Source organism: Oryzias melastigma, linkage group LG10 (assembly GCF_002922805.2).
Source record: "Oryzias melastigma strain HK-1 linkage group LG10, ASM292280v2, whole genome shotgun sequence".
Lineage (NCBI taxonomy): Eukaryota > Metazoa > Chordata > Actinopteri > Beloniformes > Adrianichthyidae > Oryzias > Oryzias melastigma.
Genome location: NC_050521.1, coordinates 16527777 through 16551031, shown reverse-complemented (window position 1 = coordinate 16551031; position 23255 = coordinate 16527777). Strand labels below are relative to the sequence as shown.

General features: G+C 38.5%; 2 protein-coding genes across 5 annotated transcripts in view; one reads left to right on the top strand and one right to left on the bottom strand.

The window, feature by feature from the left end:
• LOC112153602 (copper-transporting ATPase 1) overlaps nucleotides 1-14383 on the top strand; it is an 18189-nt gene extending 3806 nt beyond the window's left edge. The window contains exons 4-24 of one of the 4 annotated variants that reach the window (XR_004948576.1): nucleotides 2037-2786; nucleotides 2945-3148; nucleotides 3246-3409; nucleotides 3532-3693; nucleotides 3827-3903; nucleotides 5959-6181; nucleotides 6317-6550; nucleotides 6650-6741; nucleotides 6921-7048; nucleotides 7809-7963; nucleotides 8054-8188; nucleotides 9013-9207; nucleotides 9478-9660; nucleotides 9753-9966; nucleotides 10053-10199; nucleotides 10274-10416; nucleotides 10498-10800; nucleotides 11970-12087; nucleotides 12161-12263; nucleotides 12338-12696; nucleotides 14272-14383. Coding sequence is in view for 3 of the 4 variants with exons in the window: in XM_024283945.2 (XP_024139713.1) it covers nucleotides 2037-2786; nucleotides 2945-3148; nucleotides 3246-3409; nucleotides 3532-3693; nucleotides 3827-3903; nucleotides 5959-6181; nucleotides 6317-6550; nucleotides 6650-6741; nucleotides 6921-7048; nucleotides 7809-7963; nucleotides 8054-8188; nucleotides 9013-9207; nucleotides 9478-9660; nucleotides 9753-9966; nucleotides 10053-10199; nucleotides 10274-10416; nucleotides 10498-10800; nucleotides 11970-12087; nucleotides 12161-12263; nucleotides 12338-12587 (3980 nt within the window). In the remaining variant the exon portion in view is untranslated. Of the gene's footprint in view, nucleotides 1-2036; nucleotides 2787-2944; nucleotides 3149-3245; nucleotides 3410-3531; nucleotides 3694-3826; nucleotides 3904-5958; nucleotides 6182-6316; nucleotides 6551-6649; nucleotides 6742-6920; nucleotides 7049-7808; nucleotides 7964-8053; nucleotides 8189-9012; nucleotides 9208-9477; nucleotides 9661-9752; nucleotides 9967-10052; nucleotides 10200-10273; nucleotides 10417-10497; nucleotides 10801-11969; nucleotides 12088-12160; nucleotides 12264-12337; nucleotides 13710-14271 lie in introns of those variants that run through there. The other 3 variants (XM_024283945.2, XM_024283947.2, XM_024283948.2) reach the window with 3 other exon arrangements.
• Nucleotides 13733-22339, bottom strand: LOC112153604 (sideroflexin-1). Its single transcript, XM_024283951.2, has 11 exons — nucleotides 22204-22339; nucleotides 20707-20876; nucleotides 20473-20643; nucleotides 20173-20271; nucleotides 19985-20060; nucleotides 19672-19757; nucleotides 18551-18678; nucleotides 18380-18429; nucleotides 18161-18210; nucleotides 16522-16569; nucleotides 13733-16376 (listed from the first exon to the last, which is right to left on the bottom strand). Exons 2-11 carry the CDS (start codon nucleotides 20868-20870, stop codon nucleotides 16280-16282), a joined length of 969 nt encoding a protein of 322 aa, XP_024139719.1. The 5' UTR covers nucleotides 20871-20876; nucleotides 22204-22339; the 3' UTR covers nucleotides 13733-16279.
• Nucleotides 22340-23255: the final 916 nt, after the last annotated feature.

Below are 23255 nucleotides of genomic sequence, written 5' to 3'. Positions count from 1 at the left end.
TTATTCAAATTCTGGATGTTTTTGTTGATCTTTGTTAGCTGTGTCAGGAGTGAATTATTTTTTTCCCCAAAATATGGAATAACTAGTTTCTGTTCTCATGCTTAAAAATGTCTCTTTTCAGCTCTGAACTGATTTATAAATTCCATTAGTTTTTGTGTTTCTGCTTATGCCAGTCAGGTGATCCGTTCAGTGTGTCACATGTCTTTTTCTTGCTCAAGACGGAGAACTAAGGGGTCATCATGCAGAAATAATATACTTAAGACTTTCAAAGACTAAGAGCTTTTCATCCTGTCCCACTAACAAGCCTTTGTAATAATTATGTGAAGGTGTCTCTGGAGCAGAAGACTGCCACCCTGATATTTGACCAGGGTCAACAGAGCCCTGAGTCCCTGACAGAGGCTATTGAAGACATGGGCTTTGAATCAAGCTTACCAGATGGCAGCACGACCACAGCGGTATCTACAGGAACCCAGCTGATCCCCACATCGGCTCTGGCACCTGCAGCCCTTCAGGAAGCTCGGGAGAAACTTTCACAGATCAAAGGAATTCTGGATGTTTGTGAGAACCCCTCCCAGAAGGGCCTCAGTATCACTTTTGCCCCTTCCCTGATTTCCCCACAGGAGCTAAGTAAAGTAGTGGAAAGTCTAACGCTCACAGACGTCCAAACTCTTAGTCCATCTAAGCAGAAAGACGATGGAGTAGCACTTTTGAAGCTGCGCATCGAAGGAATGACTTGTCATTCTTGCGTCATCACCATTGAAGTAAAGATTGGAAAACTGAACGGAATTCAAAAGGTCAAAGGTGATGTACTTGGTTTACTTTTGAGGATTTACATTGTTAATACAATGTTATTGGCTAATACAAAATCCTTACAAACTCTCAATGCTGGACATTTAGATAGTAAAAGTGAAGTCTTTGCCTTTTTTTTGAGAGAATATCTGCATGTACACTTATATTAGGCAACTATTAGTGTTGTTCCTATCGTTGAAACTGTTGTTCGGCTTATTCTGTCAGGAGTCGACACAGTGAAGTAGCTTTTACTGCTTTGCACAGGTGGTTTGGCAGTGATTTTTATAGACCAGCACACAGAGACCCAGATTTGGGCCCTTTTGTGGTTATATTGTCAAAAGCGCAAAGGATCTTGCCCAAGATCCCACACTTAAGCTCATTGCACACTCTAGGTAACTTACCCTTATTTCTCATGTGCCTGTGTGCAAAATTATAAAGCAGCTAAATGGAAATCAAAGATTTCTCAATCTCACTTGTTTAATTTCAAAGAATATGAGACTAACTGCAAATTCATTAATAAACCTTAAAAAAGTTTTTGAAAACATTTCAACTTGTTCAGAGGTGGTCGGGTTTCAGCCTTTCTTACCTTGGCCATGTATCTGAGAACTGCACACCTTGTATTTCCTGACACTCCAGGTAGGATGCAGTGGAGGATATAAAGGAAAGTCCTATTAGTTGTCACACAGAGTTGTCTTTTCAGAATCAGTTTTTTTTACCCATTGTTCCTGGGGAAAAGAATCCACGTTATAATTCTAAACACCTTGATTTAGGATTTTGATCTATTTAGGCCACACACTCTCTCAAATCAATTCAAAAGTTTATACAGTTTGCAGATGGAAAATATTATAAAACGATGATATAGTCAAAATTAAAACTTCCCCAATAATTGCGCACTAAGTGTACATAAACTAATTTAATCTGTAATCTCATTTGTGTCTGTTTATGAAAAAATATTTTATACATGTTGATGATTAATGTTCCACTGTGTTAAAGTATTTATGTTGTCATTAGAAAAAAATGTATACTGAATTTGTAAAAATACCTTATTAAAGATCCCAGATCTTGCAGTTGATTACTACAACTACATAAAGATGTATTTAGGTCAGAAATATTGTTGAAATCTATGTATTAGGATTAAAAAAGGTGATAAGTGAAACTAGGAGAAACAAATCTAAGAAAGAATGCTTTTACAAAAAACTGACTTTTTTCCTCCTTTGTTTTAACATAGTTTTATTTTCTCCCTACAGTTGTTTTGGAGTCTAAAGAAGCCACAATCATCTACACGCCATACCTCATTACCCACCAGTCCATCATTGAGCAAATAGCTTTTGCTGGATTTAAGGCGTCAGTGAAGTCCAAGCCTAAATCGCTGCAGTTGTCCATCAGAGACATTGAGCGGTTTGCTGATTCTCAAAAACCAACACTGACTTCACCTTCAGACCCATCAGAGGAGACAGAAGTCTTCATAGACACAACCCTTGTAGTACTCGGGGTAAAAGGCTTGCACTGCCGTTCCTGTGTAGTGAACATTCAAGACAACGTCTCATTGCTACCTGGTGTTTCATCCGTGGAGGTCTCTCTTGAGAAGGAACAGGCTACAATTTGCTATGATCCTCACAAGGTGTCAGTTACTGAGCTGCAGCGAGCGATTGAGGCGCTGCCTCCAGGAAACTTTAAGGTTGAAGCTTCAGGATCTTCTAACCCGCTGACTTCTACACCTGCACTGTCTGCATGTGTAACTCAGGCCAAACCTGCATCTTTGCAGCCTTGTTTTACCCAGCCTCTGGTATCTACTGTCAGTATTCACATTGAAGGGATGACCTGCAACTCCTGTGTGCAGTCCATTGAAGGTATGATCTCCCAAAGAAAAGGCGTGGTATCAGCACAGGTCTCACTGGCAGATCACCAAGGGATTTTTGAGTATGACCCCCTCCTGACCTCCCCAGAGGAGCTGAGGGAAGCAGTAGAGGACATGGGCTTTGATGCATTTCTACTTGGTAAGCGGAATAAGAGAACTAAATTGATTTTTTTTTACTTTGTTCAAAAATTCAAATGCATTGTCATGCCAAAATATTGCCATAAGCTTTAAAAGTAGATTAAAAAATGTTCATGTTGCTTCAGTTTATCCATGAGATGCACTTTGTTTTGTGATCAGAGACCAATTCTCTGCTTGAGCCCAATATTGCGAGATCTGCAAGTACAGCACTTGATCAAGAGAAGGAGTTAGATGAAGACCATCCCAAAGAGGCTCATCAAGGATCCACTGAGGAAACACACTCTAAATGTTACATCCAGATTGGAGGGATGACCTGTGCCTCTTGTGTGTCAAACATCGAGCGAAACCTTAAGAACGAACCAGGTCTGAAAGAAAACAAAGCTTCTTCTTTTTAAGATTTTTTTTAATCTTGATCAAATCAATTGTTGCCGCTGGTTGTTGAAATCCACATCTTCTGCAGGGATCTACTTTGTTCTAGTAGCGTTAATGGCCAGTAAAGCAGAGGTGCGTTATAACCCTAAAGTCATCGACCCTCCGAGAATAGTTGAGTGTGTGAAAGAGTTGGGCTTTACAGCTTCTGTCATGGAGAACTATGAAGGATCCAATGGAAACCTGGAGCTTGTGGTGAGGCAGTGCTTTCCATTTATGCTTTTAATAAAACAAATTTAAATAAGAAGGCATTCATTTCATGTACTTTTAAAAAGTATCTTTGACCTTCTTGATTCCTACTTCCTTCTACCTTTCAGATCAGGGGGATGACTTGTGCCTCTTGCGTTCACAAAATTGAATCTAATCTCATGAAGGAAAAGGGGATTGAATATGTATCTGTTGCCCTGGCAACCAACAAAGCACACGTTAAGTTTGACTCTGAGATTTTAGGACCACGAGACATCATCAAGCTGATTGAGGTTTATTGCTTTGTTTTTTTCTCAACATTTGATTTTCACATTTGTTTTTTATTGCAATTGCATAGTTTCAAATAACACACATTGAAACCAGACATGGTGAAGATGTGAAGTTTGACCTAAAGTCTGTTTGTAGAACCTGGGATTTAAAGCTTCTTTTGTGAAGAAAGATCGGTCTGCTAGTCACCTTGACCACAGCAAAGAGATCCGGCAGTAAGAAACATTTTCTCTTTAGCGTTTTTTTTCATTAATTAGTACATCACTTTAACTTTATTTTTATTTGACTTGATACATTTTATGGATTTGGCTCTAGTTGAACTAATAAAGCATGTAGTTTTCAGTCATGTTTGAAGTTTCAATGTTGTAAAATATTGTATGGGCCCACCACTTGTAGGGGAGATCTAAAGGGAGCAGTGCAATGTGTTTTGGGCGCAAGTGATGGACTGTCCAACCTGTCATCATGGTGTCTGTTTTTTGGGTAAGGAAGGTCACCTCTCTGTCAGTTGAGGAGTCTGAGCCTCTGCAAAAGGTTGAAAGGTACCAGCTATATTAAGTCTGGCAAACCTTCATGTATGGTCTGGGCCCTACCACAACTCTCTGCCACTGGCAGTTTTCTGCCAGGCACAGTTTTGTTAAAAGTAGAGAGCTGTTGACTTCGGCAGGTGATATTGTTGTGCATTAAAAGGGAACTCCTCATTTCTATTGACACCCCTTCTGTTGAAAAAGATGAGGCTTGGTATCTATGGTAGGACCATCCATCACTCAGATAAAGTCACTGAGGTAGCCAAAGAGCTCCTCAGTGGTAAGGCTCCAGAGGGGTGGATGAAGTCAACCCAGAGTAAATCAAGTCTCTGGATGCGGTGCAACCATTTTGGCATTGCAAAGTAGTTGGGGACAGTATCACTGGACTGCCAGACTGGGGTGGTGGTGGTTCTCTTTTTTTAGTGAGGGGAACCAGAATGTGTGTTCAAACTACCAGGCAATCTCTCGCCTCAGCCTCCCTGGGAAAGTCTATTTCAGAGTACTGGAGAACTCAGTTTGGCTACTAGTCAAACCCTGATTCAGAAACAAAGTGTGTTTTCCATCCTAGTCGTAGAACAGTGGACCACCTCTATATTCTCCATAAGATACTGGAGGGTTTATTGGAGTTTGCTCATCCAGTCCATGTGTGTTTTGTGGATTTGGAGGAGGCGTTTGCCCGTGTCCCCTGTGGTTTTCTGTGAAGGGTGCTCTGTGAGTAATTAGCCTTACTAAGGGCTGTTCAATTTCTTTATGACCGAAGGAGGAGCTTTGTTCTCATTGCTAGTTGTAAGTTGGACTTAATTCCAGTGCATGTTGGACTCCAGCAGGGCTGACCTCTATCACAACTCTGTTTGTAATGTTTACGGACAAAATTTATAGTGCAGCCAGGGGCCATAAGGAGTCTGATTTGGGGACCACAGGGTTTTCCCTCTGCTCTTTGCAGATGATGCTGTCTTGTTGACTTAACTTACCTGCAATTTGCAGCCAAGTATGAAGCAGCCGGGACAAGGGTTGGGACAGCCAAGTCTTAGGTCATGGTTCTTGATGGATTAAAGTTAATTTCTCTTCTCTGGATGGGTGGAGTGGTGCTGCATCTGGTGAATGAGTTTAAGTATCTTAAGGGTATTTTTCATGTGTAAGGGAAGATCAGAGCATGAGATTAAAAGGATGGATTGGTGCTGTGTTTTCATAAGGTCAAGTTCCAGTCTGTTGTGTTGAAGAAGAAGCTGTGTTAGAAAGCAAACTTCTCAATTTACTGGTTGATCTTTGTTCCAATACTCACCTATATTCATGACCAAAAGTACAAGGTTCCAGATACAAGCTTCTGAAATAGATTTCTACCTCAGGGTGACTGTGCACTTTCTTAGAGATAGGGTGAGAATCTCGGTCACCTGGAGAGAGGTTGTTGTTGAGCCAGTGCTCCACATTGAGAGAGTAGTCAGTTGAGGTGTCTCAGGCATCTTGATCTGGGCATGTCTCACTGGGAGGAGACACTGGGGAAACTCCAAGACTTGATGGGGAGACTGCGTCTCTTGGCTGGTTTTGGACCATCTTTAAATCCCCCAAGTCTGGGCATTTTTGCCTAAACTGTTGCCACTAAAACTTGCTCCCAGTTGAGGGGAAGGAAAGGAGTGAATTGATGGAAGTATAGAGATATGGTTAAAGGTACAATTGTTTTGCACATTCCCCATCATAATTAATTCACAAAATAAACTGTTTTTAACTCAGTTATTTCCCGTCTCCCAGATGGAGGAAATCTTTCCTTGTAAGCCTGGTTTTCTGTGTTCCTGTGATGGGAATGATGATCTACATGATGGTTATGGACCACCACATGAACGTTTCACACCACCACAACGCTACAGTCGAGGACCGGAACCATAGCCACTCCACCATGTTCCTGGAGAGACAACTTTTCCCCGGCCTTTCAATCATGAATTTTCTCTCCTTCATTTTTTGTGTGCCTATACAGGTAAAACTTAAGGAATGGCTGCACAATAAAGACATTTTTTGTGCTATTTCTAATAAGCATGTGAAGCTGGTTAGAGGTGTTTTTGTCTCAGTGAATACATCATTTTCTGCATTTTTTTTTTTTTTGTCTTCTCAGTTTATTGGAGGTCGCTACTTCTACATTCAAGCCTATAAAGCACTTAAGCACAAGTCTGCAAACATGGATGTGCTCATTGTTTTAGCTACTTCAATAGCTTTTAGCTACTCTTTCGTCATCCTACTAGTGGCCATGGCAGAAAAAGCAAAAGTCAATCCCATCACTTTTTTCAACACACCTCCAATGCTTTTTGTGTTTATCTCGTTGGGTCGCTGGCTGGAACAGATAGCTAAGGTACTGGATATCTACGTAATGTTTTTTTTATTTAATAAAGTTATTGATCAGAGAAACGGCAAATAAAATGTTTTTTTTTGTTTTTGTTTTGTTCTTCAGAGTAAAACTTCTGAAGCTTTGTCCAAGTTAATGTCTTTACAAGCAACAGAAGCGACAGTGGTCACTCTTGGCAGCAACAATCTTATCCTCAGGTACTCCTTGTTCTCCACACTGATCACACAAACATATCTTATCACTGCTGCAAATTACAACACTTAAACACATTAAACAACCTAAAAAATACAAAGAAGTTGCGAAGATTTTTGGGTTTTGACAAATCATAATGATTCTAGTCTTTAAGGTGTCTCAACCTGATGTTTTGTATGTTCAGTGAGGAGCAGGTGGACGTTGAGCTGGTGCAGCGCGGTGATGTGGTGAAAGTTGTTCCTGGAGGGAAGTTTCCTGTTGATGGGAGGGTTTTAGAGGGATATTCAATGGCTGATGAATCGCTTATCACAGGTGAGATTAACTGACATTTTTATTATAATTTTAAAACAGAATCAGTAGATAGATCGCACCTCCAACTCAGGATAACTTATGTGTTTTCAAAATCACATCAACTTCACCTAGAAAACCCTTTACCTAAATACAAAATTTTTTACTCAAAAACTCAAGTGCAATTTTAACACAGTGATTTAATTACAATCTCAGTCTTACTTAAGAATTGGACTGCCACTTCTTTCCATTTGTAGCTGAAAGGGTGTTATATTGACAAAAAAAAGTTAAATCAAATGGGTTATTGGAAATGAGACATTTTTGGTTATTTTGGGATTCATTAAATGTTGTCATATTGTTATTTTAATTACTTTTCTATTGAATAAACATTTCCGTTAAATATTTGATGGAGGATAATTAACTTTGTTTTACCCCATGTTCGCTCAGCTCTCCTACAAACCCTTTGTAGTCTCCCTATTTCTTTTGCTATCATAATTTCCTTTTAAAAGTTTCAAGTTTAAATAAAGCAACTTAATCCAATATTACTGATATAGTAACAGAGGATCTTGACATTTCTGGTGTTGAAATATTTTTAATGTGTGGTAAAGTTTGGAATCACCTTAAAGATAAACACAAGGACTATTAAAACCTATAGCATTGCATGGCATTCAAACAATGAGTATAAAACATGGTCTTTTAAACCAAGGACAGGCAGGATTGTAGAGCTTTCCTTAGAAAATTGTCAATAATGTTTCTCTGATCCGTTCTTGCTCATTCGTTTCAGGTGAGGCCATGCCAGTCACAAAAAAGCCGGAAAGCACAGTCATTGCAGGTTCCATTAATCAGAACGGCTCTCTGCTGGTCAGTGCTACTCATGTTGGCATGGACACCACACTGTCTCTGATTGTTAAACTTGTTGAGGAGGCTCAGACTTCAAAGGTAGATTGTGGAGTGTGACTTATGGACGTATCATATCACCACTGAGGGCAGCTCTCTGCAGAGGTTGAACATGTGTGTGTTCTGTTTTAGGCCCCCATCCAGCAGTATGCAGATAAGATCAGTGGCTACTTTGTGCCATTTATTGTTGCTGTTTCCGTGCTTACACTGATCGTCTGGATTATCATTGGATTTTTGGACTTTTCTCTTGTCACAAAATACTTTCCAGTAAGTTTTTTTGAGCACTTTAACATCATTTCTCAGTCCAGAATTGAACTTGTTTGCCTTCTGTATGTTTCCTTTTGAGCTGGCCACAGTAATGTATCAGCATTTCTCTTCCTTTTCTGTCTTACAACATACCTGAGAGGCATATCCACTGTCAACATTCAAAATCACACCCTGAACTTCCAGCTGCAGATTTATCACTCTAGCACTCTATTTACCTCTACAACATTCTTGGCAAACTCCACCCTCAGATCACTCCTACTCCTTTCCTCTTTCCATCCACACCTTAATAAAACAGATTGAACATGCTCCCAATCTATATAAGGTCATTCACCTTTCTTTCTTCCATTATATACAAGTTTTTAATTTTCCCGGCCAAAGTCCCAACATTTAAAGTTCCAAATACAAGTCCTATACTATTGCCTTTCCTTATCTCTCTGCCTACAAACACTCCTTTGAAATTCTTCTCTCTGTTTGACAAACAGTTTTCCAATTTCAAAAGACAAACTAGTAGAGGTCAAGAGCACCGGTGGCAGTCGTTGTTAACCTGGATTGCAACCAATCCACGATGAGTTATGTTTGGGGTTTCCACAATTGATTTGGCTTCAGTGTTTCTTTCTGACACAGCCATCTGTATTGACATGAACTTGGATCCGGTACACAAAAGCACTGGATTGTGCCCACTTTTGGTTGCAGTCCAATCCAGTACTGAGTAATAATTTTACATAAATGTAACTACTTGATCTTGCTTCAATGTTTTTGTTTCTACACATTTTCTTTGTTTGAAGTAAAATCAATTTTAGTTTGAAACCGTTTCCTCTCTGCAGGGTTATGACGAGAGCATTTCTACAGCCGAGGCAGTGATTCGCTTTGCACTTCAGACTTCTATAACTGTATTATGCATCGCCTGTCCCTGTTGTCTGGGCTTAGCAACGCCAACAGCTGTGATGGTGGGCACGGGGGTAGGAGCCCAAAACGGCATTCTGATAAAGGGAGGAGAGCCTCTTGAAATGGCGCATAAGGTGTGTTTGTTATAATCTGACATGAAATATCCAAATGGTTGTCCATCACGTTTACCATTTCTATAAGAGAACAGATAGTACAACTTTCTGCACCCTTCCAATCATAAGTGTGTACATTTTTTAAAAAAATTACATGGTCGTGGCCCCTAGTGTGTGATTTGTACATACACTAGATTGCTTTAATTAAATAATTAGTAAAAGAACCTTTAATAATAAGACTACTTTTTAAAAGTTCCTATTTTCTAAAGCTATGTTTTCTTCTACATCCAGGTCCAGGCTGTAGTGTTTGACAAAACCGGCACCATCACATATGGAGCTCCAAAGGTTGTCCAAGTCAAAACAGTGATGGAGGGGAACAAGATGCCTCTCTCTCGTCTGCTGGCCATTGTGGGCACAGCCGAAAACAACAGTGAACATCCTCTAGGAGCAGCTATCACCAAGTACTGCAAACAGGTTAGTTTCTCTGTGATGTTTAACCCCTCTTACTCTTTAAGGACTGTCACACAGTCATTAGAGTTCACATTTTTATAACGGTGTTTATGCAGGAGCTTGGCACAGAGTCTCTTGGCACGTGCACGGACTTTCAAGCGGTCCCGGGTTGTGGCGTTCGATGTCAGGTCAGCAATACGGAGACGGTTCTGAAGCAGGGCGACAGTGACAGTGAGGACAATAACCATCGCAACAGCGTGCTTGTTCAGATCAGTGACACACGGACGTCCAGCAGCTCCCATCCACTCATCATGGATCCACAGCCACTGAGTATGTAGCATATGGTTTAACAGCCAGTTTACCATTCTAATAATACTGTACTTAATGTTAAACGTTTTTCTCCGCTTGTCCTGCAGGTTCAGTTCCAACAGACATCTATGTCGTCCTGATTGGCAATAGGGAGTGGATGAGGAGAAACTTCTTGGAAATCACAGCAGAGATTGATGAAGCCATGACGGAGCATGAGCGTAGAGGACGCACTGCTGTTCTAGTAGCTGTGAACAGTGAGTTTACTGTATCTGACATGAAACCTTAAGAAATAAAGAAACGGTTGCCAAAAAATGATGTTTGTGGACAGATATGCTGTGTGCAATGATAGCCATAGCTGACACAGTGAAACCTGAGGCTGAGCTGGCAGTCCAGACGCTGACCAACATGGGTCTGGAGGTGGTGCTGATGACTGGAGACAACAGTAAGACAGCTCGGGTCATTGCAGCACAGGTATGAAGGTTGCCTAAAGGATTGTTGTTGTTATTCTGTTCGTGCACAGACAGAGGGAGATTATGTCTTTTTTATCTCCAGATAAGTTCCTCATTTAAAGACAGGAGAAAAATGTTCTATTCATGTTATGTGAAACATAGTACATTGAGGACATCCAGTCTTCTCATGATCGTCTTCCAGGTAGGAATCAAAAAGGTGTTTGCTGAGGTGCTGCCTTCCCACAAGGTGGCCAAAGTGGAACAGCTGCAGCAGGCTGGAAAGAGAGTGGCCATGGTGGGAGATGGCGTTAACGACTCGCCTGCTCTGGCCATGGCTGACGTGGGCATCGCCATAGGAACCGGAACAGATGTGGCCATAGAAGCAGCAGATGTGGTCTTGATCAGGGTAAGTCTTGCTACAATATATCTTCCAGTTGTGGCGGTTTCTAATTTTCTACATTAGACGCCTGTTTCAAATAGTGACCGTTCTTAAAACCAGTGTAGTAATGGTCAAGAAACGCTCATTTGTTTGAGGATATAAATCTTGTGCGGTGGCATACGCCAAAGAACATTTGTGTGAGGAATCTGCACTACATTTCTGGGGTAAATCCTAAATGTATCTGAGAATGGTGCAAGCAGATGGGTGATATTGAGAAGACAGCTGCAGAAAAAGAAGCAACATGTAAAGGATTGTAGAGAGGAAGTTCAAAGAAAGCCAACAATGTATTAGAAGAACTGCCTTTAACATGGATAGTTGAACAAAGACAGAAAGATATAAGTGTCTCCAGGAAAACGATTCCCATGAAAGCGATAAGGGTTTTTGATACGGAGATTGATGATGCTTCAAAGAAAAAAGAAACAGTCACTGCTAATCAGAACATAAAACAATGTTCTCGTCATTTCAATAAATCAGGAAAAGTTCATCTGGTGTTGTCTACATTTCTTGACCAAATTTCACCACAAAATGAACCTATTAGCCATCACCATTCTGTCTGGAATTTAATAAATGCCAGTCTCCAATATCCACCTCTGACTTATACATGCCGAGCCAACTGCATAATGTTTGGAATAAAAGCTGGGGATACCATTGGAAGAAATACAGTGTTAGAACTCCATGTATAAATGTATTTACTCCTTTTATAATGGAATTGGGATTTAGCATCTAAACTTATTATCTGAACTTCTTGTGAATCAAATGGAAACAGTAAATGACAAAAATAGTCAAGATTCTTTTCATTTCTGATTAGTGACATTAATATTTAACGTAAAATAGCTGCTTCCACTCTTGTTTTCATCTGATAAATTCAGCAAAATTTTAAAAAATGGACAACTTAGGCAGCTCCTTACACACTTGAAGTCTTTCTTAAAATATATATATATATCTCAAGACTGTTGTTGTCTCATAATACATCAGCATGAAACATAACTAGAAAATAAAATGTACTAAAGAGGCTTTAGTTGGTTGGAAAGTGTCGGTTTTTTGTGTGTAATCTTATTTTTCTTGTGTTGAATTTGAGTGAATTCATCTTCATGGTGGGATTTCATGCTAAAACGTTCATCTCGTCTCCTGTCCAGAACGACCTGCTGGATGTGGTTGGCAGCATTGATCTTTCTAAAAAGACGGTAAAGAGAATTCGGATCAACTTTGTTTTTGCTCTCATCTACAACCTGGTTGGAATTCCTATTGCTGCCGGTTAGTGCATCAGAATACATTTCAGCAGAACTTCTTCTAAAGTTATGTGTAGTAACAATGAGTTTTACTCCAGGAGTATTCCTGCCCATTGGTCTGGTCTTGGAACCGTGGATGGGCTCTGCTGCAATGGCGCTTTCCTCTGTGTCTGTAGTCGTGTCTTCTCTTCTTTTGAAATGGTAAGAAGAAAGTTGAAGTTGGTTTTCAGCCTTTTAGCTGCTATATTTTTGACTTGTTTTTCTCCTGTCTATAGTTACACTAAACCCACAGCTGAGAAGCTGGAGGCCAGACTTGGTCATAACAAGCGACAAAGCAGCCTGTCTGACGTCAGCGTTCACATCGGCATGGGAGTCGCGCGGCGTCCCTCCCCAAAACTGAGCCTGCTGGATCGCATCGTCAACTACAGCCGCGCCTTCATCAACTCCTTACGCTCAGACAAACAATCGCTCAACAAATACTCACTGCTGGTGGAGGAGTCTGTGTGTGAGGAGGAGTTCTGCTGAGCGCACACTGCCATGGAGGACTTCAGTGCTGAAACAGAGACTGAGCCGTGCAGAAATGAAAGGGTCTCAACAGATTTAAGATCATCCATCCCGTCCACATTTAGTCGAGGTATCTTTGCAACAGAGGAACTAAAGACTTTTAATATATTTTTATACATTTTCCTTAAGTAAAATAATATACAGATGTTGACTATTACTCAGAAATATTTAAGTATTATTCCAATTTTATTTTCATCTTTTGCAATGACTTTTACTTTATTGCTTATTAATTAAATAATTAGCATATTAAGGACTATAATCCAAAAGATGCCAACAATCAGAAAAAGCTTTTAAAAATTCAGCAAATATTTTATTTAAAAAAAAGCTTTAATCTCATGAGGGGCTGAACATGTTGGTGATTTGCAAACAGAAAATGTATATTACATTTGTTGAATCTCACTGGCACATATGTTAGCAGTAATTTTTAATGCCAAAACTTCAAATTTCTTTGATAGGACATCGGTTTATCCTGCTGCTTTTAAGATGAAGATGAAGTTTCAACATTATTTTTGGTGCTATTCTTTGTAAAAAAAATCTTTTGTTGAATTTAAATATATTTTCTGCCTGCCATGTCTGCTCTACCGCACAGCTCTGTGGACATTTTGTGCCTTAGAATAAAACGTTTTTTTTTTTAGGAAAGCTTGTCATTCCTGCTTTAGATCAGACGATGGTGCTGTGGTGCCAAATATAAACAGGTTCCCAGATTCTTGTCATTACATTGGAGAATAGTACTGCAAAACCCTCAAATATAACCTACAGCTAAATTATAGGAGTTAATAAAAAACATTGACAGGGATTGTGGTTTACCATGTTTTACAGAGTATAAGTCGCACCCCTGGCTAAATTATGATAAAAACTGCTACTTATGCTCCGGAAAATACGGTAACTTATTTGATAAATAAATGTATAAATAGATATTATTTTATTTTTCCAAAAGTGAAAATGTTAAAATCTAATTTAGTAAATCAAAGGATTTACTGAATTATTTTTGAGTGAGAATAAAAAGTTTGGCCCTTTCTATCTCCCTTATAAAAAAGCCCCAGAATGTTCACTGACATAACCTAAAAATGGCAAAAGTAACATTTAAAAAAGAAAAAATCCACCAATAAAAAGAAAAAGCAGACATTTTTTAATTGTTAATTTGTTTCAGTGATCATTACATGTTTTATTTTTCCCCAACAACAGAGATACCAAAACTGGTTGACTATGTCTGTGAAGGGTGACACTGTCACGCTTCACAAAAACATGCTTTACAGTACATTATGTTCTTAGCAGGTTTAATAAGTTCAAGAACATCTCAAGATTTCTGTTACAGGATTGTGCTTTTTTGTTTTAGATCAACATTTTTTTATTATTATTTTTAAAGAATCAGTGAAGAGCTTTAACCCAAAGTACACAGCATGATGGGAAAAAAAGAACAACTTCTGCAGGCTTCCGATGTGTTCCAACAAAATAAACAAAAAACATTTGCATTACACAGAGCACAGATCAATACGATACAGATTGGCCCTCCAAAACACATTTAAAATCAAGCATTCAAATTTTGATTTGTTTATATATGCAGTGTTTTCAATGTGTTTTGTCCCTGATTTCAAAATAGTCCAACAATGGTGAATTATGATGTGAAATTCTGTTTACACACCAGCAGAACAAGAGGACACGTGTTAATGATAGCTTTCACACCAAAGCAAAATGTACACCACAAAGTGTGTCCACACAGCTGACTGAAACAGACTACAACACAAAGGAAACAGAAGACAGAGTCACCACACCGTCCAGTGCAGGTACACGTCTCTTTACCCATGTAGTGATAAAACACAATACCAGAGATTGTTCTTTTGATTTTCAGAAGCAGTTTTTCATTTTATTATAGTTTAAAACTAAAATATTATTTCAGACATTGAAAAATATAGTTTGACACGGTTACATGAATCTGTCTGTATTTATTTTTTTTTTTAACCATGACTAATAATCTCTGAAATCATTTGGATTTTTCACTCCCAAAATAATACATTAAAATATATTACAAAAATGTGCTAACCTACCATCAAAACAGTACCATACATGTTCATTTAAGATATATATTAGTAGGATTATTTCCTAAAAAAAACAAGAATTAGTAGTTGAACTTAAAGCTATTTAGAAATTCCTGGCTCAGTTAGACATTGAGGGGTACATCACATTGCTCTGTCACAAACGCTGAATGTAACACTGTTAGTTTTATAAGAGTGTTTGATTATTATGGCACTCTTATAAAAAGTAATTTCTTTTGTTATCCCTTAACAAAAAGTAGTCTTTAAATGTACTACAAGTGATTCAGTATACTTGAAGATTACTTTTTATGTACCAACTTAAAAAGTTCCGATTTAGTCTAAAGAATTGTTCTGTTAGTGTACTTCCTACACTACAGTAAATGATCTATAGTAGACTTGTTATACTTATACTCATAAAAGAAGCTTTAAGTGTACTACTTTTTGCTAAGGGTTGTAAAGCAGAATAAACACTAAGTCGTCAAATAGCACCGACAATAACCACCACCGTCGCAGCATCACATCTGTCAGGGTGGAGATCCTAAAAACTGGATAAATGAAAACTTTCATTTGTTTCATTAGAACCAGGAAACCACTAACTCTTTTGTGTTGGCAAAAATAAGATTCAAATGAGATAAAATACTGGAAAATCAACAGACTAATTAGTTTGTTGCAGCTTTTGCAGAGTACAAACGGGTTAAAACACTTTGTAAATAGCTGGTTTTCGTCTTGGACAATACTGATCTACAATCTGGCTGATTGGAAAGTTCAAAACAAGCCGACCAAACCGTGCTCTGACCTTAATATTCTATACACTTTTATCAGCTTTTTACAAGTGTATTTCATGGGCAACTGCTTTCACATTTAAGACTTTTTAATGTTTACTTTATAAATGAATGGCAATGAAGTGCTAATGGTTAAAAATAATTTAACAAATGACTCAAAGGTGGCAACTTAATCTGCACAAATTGTTATTTTTAATCATTTCCTGGATTTTTTTGTGTCCAGATTTGATTTAATAACTTGTTTTTTTAAATTGGTTTAAATAAAATAAAAAAAGTCATAATAATGGTCTGTTTTTTATTGGTTATTTTTGCTTATTTTTTATATTCCAACTTCAGTGACCACTGTGGGATTCTCTGTAGAGTATTGAAAACATTATCCAGGTGTGGAAGTGGCTCCTGAGTTCACCTGTTTTGTGAAACCCTGAATATAATAATCTAAACATTTCTGATGTATTTCTAAGAATATTTTTTAAAACATTTTAATTGCAACATTACAATAATCCTCTTTGCCTGCTAACCTTCATTATGTGCGACTTAAAACGGGTCACCAAAAATAAAAACAAACTAATAAAGAAGGGATTTATCATAAAAAGAGGCTTTTTTTTCCAATCTCGGTCAATCAGGAACATTTTTTTTAGCATTTCTATTAAAAATCAGCCACAATAAGAAAAAAAATAAACTGAACAAATTATGGATCTTGATGGTGGAAGTGCGAACAAAACTGAACTTTGGCACACTGAATGAGGAAAGCTGACGGAGGCAAAGAACCAAGCCTGCAGCTCGTATGGCAGTGTTTGGGTTGTGGGTTGGGGGTGGGACGGGTGGCGGGGCTGTGCACTCATAGCCCTTTGTTGAAGTACACTCTCTCCACTCCAGGGTGATTGGCCCGGATTTTCTCCTGCAGCTCCGGCTCCAGACGGCTGACTGACATGGAGCTGGATGTGGGGGAATATATATCAAAAGTTAGGTTGTGAAGCTCTGAGAGAAAAAAATAAACAAAAGCCTCATTTATTTAGCCGAAAGACGATAAGGCCCTTTCAGCCAGTGTGTTACTGGGTCAGGTTTCCAAGTTTCACTAACCTCTTCTGTGGGAACAATGCGCAGCACAGAGGAGTGGCAAACACCAGACTGAAAAAGGAGACACGTTTTTCAGAGATACATACAAGTGAACTCTGATAGCTCTAAAAGTTTTGAAACTTTAAGACCAAAGGAGACACGATCACAGCAGGTTTGTGCAATGAATACTTGAGCCATTTTGGCAACAAGTCACGATTCTGTCATTTTTTTAACAAAGTAAGGAATCACATGTGGAATGGTCACGCTGAGGTCAGAAGGTTAGACATGAGAGGATGTGGACAGGAAATACAATAACGTCTTTGCAAGGCAAAGATAATATTTATGTAGTAACAGTAGCATTCTACTCAAAAACAGTCCTACAGACTTTAATTACAAGGATAACAATGACCTTGATTCATTTCCTAAAATAACCTTCAAATATTCTTACAGTCTCAGAATAATTATTAGCTTGTTTCAGTGAGAAATGGTCACACGTGAAGGAACCGGTCTGCATTCTGAAGTGTTTGATTGTTTTTTTTTGTCACTAGACCACACAGTTCCAGTGCTGCTCAAGGACCGACTGCTGCCTGAAGGGGATTTATACAGACTTCCACTCAAACATTCCTTTTAAGATCACAGAGTTCCTGAGCACAAAGCCGTCACAAACCAACCTGTTCCATTCTGTTCTTTTTTTAGGGAGTATTCAGACAGTCGGTTCGGACAGTGTCCACTTAATTTGGTTCAGATCTAGTCCTGTACCTTGTACTTGAGTGTGTATTCAGACAGCCTTTTAACCAGACATTTGTGTTTTGAACCAAAGCATGTGACAAAAGATCTCTTCCGTCATTGGCCAGGAACTATGAGGGCAGGGCAAAGCAACAAGAGGCACAAAATCATGGAAGTCCTTGTTCCAAGGCCTGCATAATATATCACAAATTTCAGCCTGTGCAATACATGTATCAAAAAATACGACTTAAATTGTGATAAATAGTTACCTTAAATGTAAAACCAATCTAACAGTAGTTGACGTATTTAACAAATTAAATGGAGCCTTTTTCGCTTTTGACCAATCAGATGCACCTCTTTTATGTTAGACGCTTGCCTCTTATGCAGATGTGGGTTACTTGGAGAATAATTTAAGGTCTATTGAATGTATTTGAATAAAACTGATGGTGTGAAATCAAAATAATGTACTTGTTGATTTCGCAACTAAGTCATATTGTCATTGCAATATTAATATCGCAGGTTTTTCTAATATCATGCAGCCCTACTTGTTGGGATAGTTCACTTTTTCAAACTTTATAGTTTGGGGGTTTGTGCCCTGTGGTTAATCATCATTTCACTAGAAGCTTTTGCTGTTCATTTCAAAATGGCTGCTTCATTACAATTTTGGTCAGAATAGGTTTTGATAATAGTTCAGCTATTGTTATTCATTTATTAAATTATTCGTTAATGTATTTCAAGAGTGCAATCTTAATTTCCCCAAAATTTTAACTTTTTAGACGGCTTTAAATGGTTTATGAAGTTGGTGTATTGAGCGTGCATGTTAGGGTTATCTTTTTGTCGGATTGCGTCTCATCACTTGATCGGAATGTTTTGCTACAAGAAGTTAAAGTGAAGCAGGACGAAGAGTTTATCAGGTCAGCCATCTCTGACAACTCACCAGAATCCCACCAGGCTGACTTGAATAGGTGCACTCATCCATGGGAACCTCTGAAAAGACCGAGCAGAAAAACTGATGAGGACACAAAAGCAGCGGTGAACTCCCAGACTAGAGTGGCCTCAGCACTTTTCTTTACTCATGTATGATCATTAAAGAGAGCAAACTAGTTCCCAGGTTATAGTTAAAGTCAGTCATATTCTTCAGGTTGAGTGTCCTTACCTTTAAAAAGGCCTTCTTTTCCAGGTGGTTCATTAAAAATGGCGGGATAGCTGAGGAGACAAGCATGGTCTTACTGAGCATGAAGCTCATAAAATACATGTATTTGTTATCCTGCTGTTAAAAGGGGAGATAAACTAATGACATAAGTGAAAAAAATAAAGATTTTCATACCCATTCCTGGGGAAGCCATGAGGATCCTGGAAACCACAACCTGAGAGATCGCCTGCTGTGCAGCTTTTGTGGACTCTCCTAACCTGTTGTCATTTTCATCTGTGATGGGAATGCCGTGTTGAAGCTCTCTGAAGGGCAAAAGTAAAGATCATTTCTCAGTGAGCAGGTAAAACTTAAAGAAACAACATCCTAATACTTATAATTTTAAAGATATCAACTAAAAGGCAGCAACTCAAAAAAATTCTGTATTTTGGTGAGGCTGAAGTCCCGCATATGGACATTTAAGATTCTATATCGTCTGTTTATTAGAATGGGAGATGGTGATTTGTGAATATGGCCTTTGTTGAAGCAATAAGTCCAAAAACTGGTATAAAAATCCATTAAGAGATTAAAAAGTCTGTTTAAAGATAAAGAGCAATGAACTAAAGAAATGGTTGTTTGTTGTATTACTCCTAATTATTGTTAAAAGATGAAATTCTGAAGCATGACTTCAAAGAAAAAATGCATAACTCATCAAAAAAAAGGACTTTTTTAACAATAATGCAAAGCAAGAGTTTTGGTTCACTAAAAAGAAGTATTGGGAACCATGTTTGTTCAGAAATGAATCAGTTTAGATGACAAGCAAAACCGAAGGAGGAACTTTGGTTCATTTGTCACATGTTGGCGGGGGCAGTTTCATAATGAGGGTTTTTTTTTGCTACTTCTGATTCAGGCCTTCTACTCTTGATTAATTTTTATAGTCAAAAAAAGTGTTCAAGTAAAATAAAATGACTAATTTTCAAACCCTTTGCAAATTAGATTTTCATATTTTAGTGGTTTACTGCTTAAATCTCTCAGCTATTTGAGAAATCCTGATGCACAATTAAAGAGATATGTTGCTTTTATCATTTTATTGACACTGTTTGTTTTATTATTTAGTGTTTTTGTTGTCATACTTTACTCAATTCAGTTGCTTTTTCTTTTTGTGCTTTATTAATAAAGCTGATTGGTTGACCGATTGATTGATCATGTCTGCTGGAAACTATTATTTTTCCATTCAGTGAAATCTTTTCTGCAAACATTTGATGTTTGCGTCAACATACAGAGAAAATAAGAGTACTTCGGGGAAAGCTGGCCCTTACCTTTGTCTCATAAGTGGGATATTGATACAGTTAGCAGCAGCTACAGCAGCGAATGGAACAAACCTTCCAATCAGAGGTGAAACATGCTATGAGGAGAGAAGAAGCTGTTTAGTATGCTCTGCTGTAACAGCATAAAACAAAGTTATATTTCTATATTAATAAGCACAACATGAAAGCTTTTTACAAGAACGAGAATGGATTGTAAACAACAAAATAGCAGCATTAGAACATGATTATTTGTATGACATCACTAGCTTTATTTACTGCGTTTAAGCTTCAGTGAGACGTAGACTGGGGTTAGATGGGCTAGTACCTTCGATAGTGCGTTTAGTCCTAGAGCGGTGGCCACTGCCCCCGTGGTGGCAGACACATACGCCGTGCCGAGCTGGCTGTAAACACAGGAGCGCAACGGTCACGTCACGTTAAAGACTGTCCCCCGCAGACATTGAAGGATTAATTCTGAATGAGGAACGTGTGTCTGTGTTGCATTTTCAGTCTCACTTGACTGTTATCGGAGCGTCGCCGCTCCGGTTGGTATAGTTGACTATTGCATTGAAAGACTGATTGATCCACTGCCAGAACAACACAGCGGGAGTCGACCTGCAAGAATGGAAGACACTTTTAGCAATCAGAAAAAGAATTTATATTATAAAAACTGAAAAACTCAAACGTGAAGAAATACATTGTAATTTTGAATTTATTCTTTAAAAAAATAATCGTTAGCCAGCTCAATTAATTTGCAGAAATTCAATCCGAATAATGAATTTCCTATAGATAATTTGTTATTTAAAACGTCCTTACTTATAAAATGTCATCATGCATCCAGTGATGGTCATGTTCATAGGAACTTGAGCGGACATGCGGCCGATCAGGATCATCTTCTCTCCAGTGTCAGGATGGAAAGCAGAATCAAAAATATATTTTGCTCTCCACAGCTCGTCTTCTGTCAGCCCTGGAGAAACGACACCTTCCCTGCAGCAGACATGTGCATCAGTGTTTGCAGAGTATTTGATGGTTCCTCTAGAGGCGGTTTACCTGTAGTCAGTGATGACTTTGTGTGCATGTGTTAGTTGTTCATTTGTCAGTAGGATGTTCCTGGGATCTGTGACAGTGAAGAAGTGTTTGGCTCGACCTATAAACGTGCTCTGGTCCCACCGTGGTTCCTTGATGTTTATGGAGGTTGATAGCTCTGCAGCCATGTTTGTCTGAGAAAAAGAAAAAAAAAATCACAGGTTAAAACCCCAGCTGTGTGCATCTATGCATTACATTGACTAAAAAAAGACGTTTGCGAGAACCTGGAACCTCCCATCAGAACCCTTTTGTTGGAGAAAAACAATGCCCCTCTCTCGCCTGCCATGCCACTAATTCAGCATAATGTTGCTATGGCGATGGCCTGACCTGACACATGGGCTGTCAAGCAACAAATTGCAAAGCCCTGCTTTAGAAGCAACCCCAGAATAAAGCCGACATTCAAGAAGAAAAATGCTAAAGCCTTTTGCTTACTTTCATAGAAAAACAAGCAATATTTTAGTTTATTTTTAATTTAAAAAAATGTCATTAAAAGTTGCACTTTCTACTTGAAATCAAATCACACCTAATGCATTATAAATATCAGCAAGAAACACAATCATTCATACTAGACAGCATGCTTTGTTTTGATTTTTACATTTTGTTCCAGTTGTAGTCAGTGCATGCATGCAGCTGCAGGAATCTCCACAGGCAGCTGCACCAAAGATGGCTGCTGGATTGACAACAAACCAGACAACAGTTCTTTGCTGAAATCTGTGCAGTTCAGAGGAGTCAAACTCGGCGGGGTTTTCTCGCCTATTACCATGAAACGCCTTCGTTTCTGGGCGAGAAAGAAGCATCGCTGCTCTGCGCCAAGGCTGCCGGGCACGTGCGTTAAGAGCGCGAGCTCATAACACGAATATAATGCAAAATAAGTCCTTGGGATATAAAAGGAAAATGGACTTTGAACTGATTTGGCCTTTGATCTATAAACCTGAGCTGCTTTTTGCTCCCACTCTCAGTCAAACAACAGCAGCCTGCGTGGCAACACGTTCACCTTCAAATTAAAAGTCATTTTAATCGTTTTTTACATTAAAACCAATAAAGCTGCAATTGTTTCATTTATTTATTTATTTATTGGAATCATGTGTGACGGGATAAATCTGTTGTCTGTAACTGCATGAACAGCATGCACTGTGACTGGAACTGCTTTTGTCCAACCCGACGTAAACCAGTCAGATCTGGACGGTACCTGGAGGTGTCTCCACATCTGGTCAAATTAATGAAAAATCAAACATAAAACGAACATTTCCGAAAATACTTCAATTTTCTACGCGATGCTCTTATTTTAGAGGCTAATTAAGAGCAACATCTGTGCAGCTGTGCCGTCCAAGGATCAGCGAGCTTCTTCAGGAGAAACGCCGACAATTATTTTGTTCCCACGGTGTCCGGGACACTAAAATCTGTATATTTTTTAATTATCTGCGAACTCAAATAGGAGAGATTATTTAACTAAATACTTACAGCGCTGTGGGCTCCAAGAGTCCGCGGAAAGTGTCCCTGACAGGCTGCAGACAGCTAATTTTTTATTCAACAGCATGAAAATAGCCCGAGGCCACACGCGGCTATATCCGCCTGACGAGAACATTTGTTAACAAAATAAAAGCCCGGCCTCAATTTACATGAAAAATAAAATAGTTAGCCTGTTCAAAATTTGCCATTATTTTAACCATTTCATACATATACACTTCCATTCATTACATCAGAACCACAAACTTAAAATTAATATGTGAAGCAATGGATAAAATGCTTATTTAAGTCACGACTATGAAGATTCTCAGTCATTGAGGTCAAATTCTCTCTGGATTTTGTTAGATAATTCTTCAGTTCTCACTGCTGATTGGGAATTATTTACAGGTTTTTTATATACTGTCTAGTGGTTCCAAAAAGTTGTCCCAAAGAAGAAAATTCTTGATAAATTCAAATCGGGCTTTTATTTTTCAGGAGAACTGGGCCCCACTTCCGCCCATCTAGATGCACTACTGTTGTTTTGATGTGCAGACAGTTAATAATTGATGTCTTCTTAAACTTTGGAGTTTTTTTCACATGTCCCTGACTAATATACACACATGGTCCTTAATAACTTAAAAGCGTCCTCTAGTCAATGACACATGGACATTAGGTTACCTATAAATTATTGCAAAAATATATCACCACAAAGCCCCAAGAAAATCCTGTAAACACTTGAATTTATTTTAAGTTTTAATTGCATTTAAAAACTTTCATAATCATGAGGAAATGATAAAATATTGTACACATTACATGACTGAGTTTCTAACTAATTCTGAGCATCTCATCAAAGTTGATCACTAAGTCTGTGTTTGTCTCCATCTAGTGATGATCCAAGGAACATGTCAGAGGTGGTTGACGTACTATTCGTTCCAATATTGTTCTAAAGTAAAAACACACATATTGTCTTTAAAATGGGAATTAATAGTGACAAATTTGGATTAAACATGGTCACATGAAAATGTGCAGAAAGCATGGAGAAGTTTTTTTTTTTTTTTTTTTTTTTT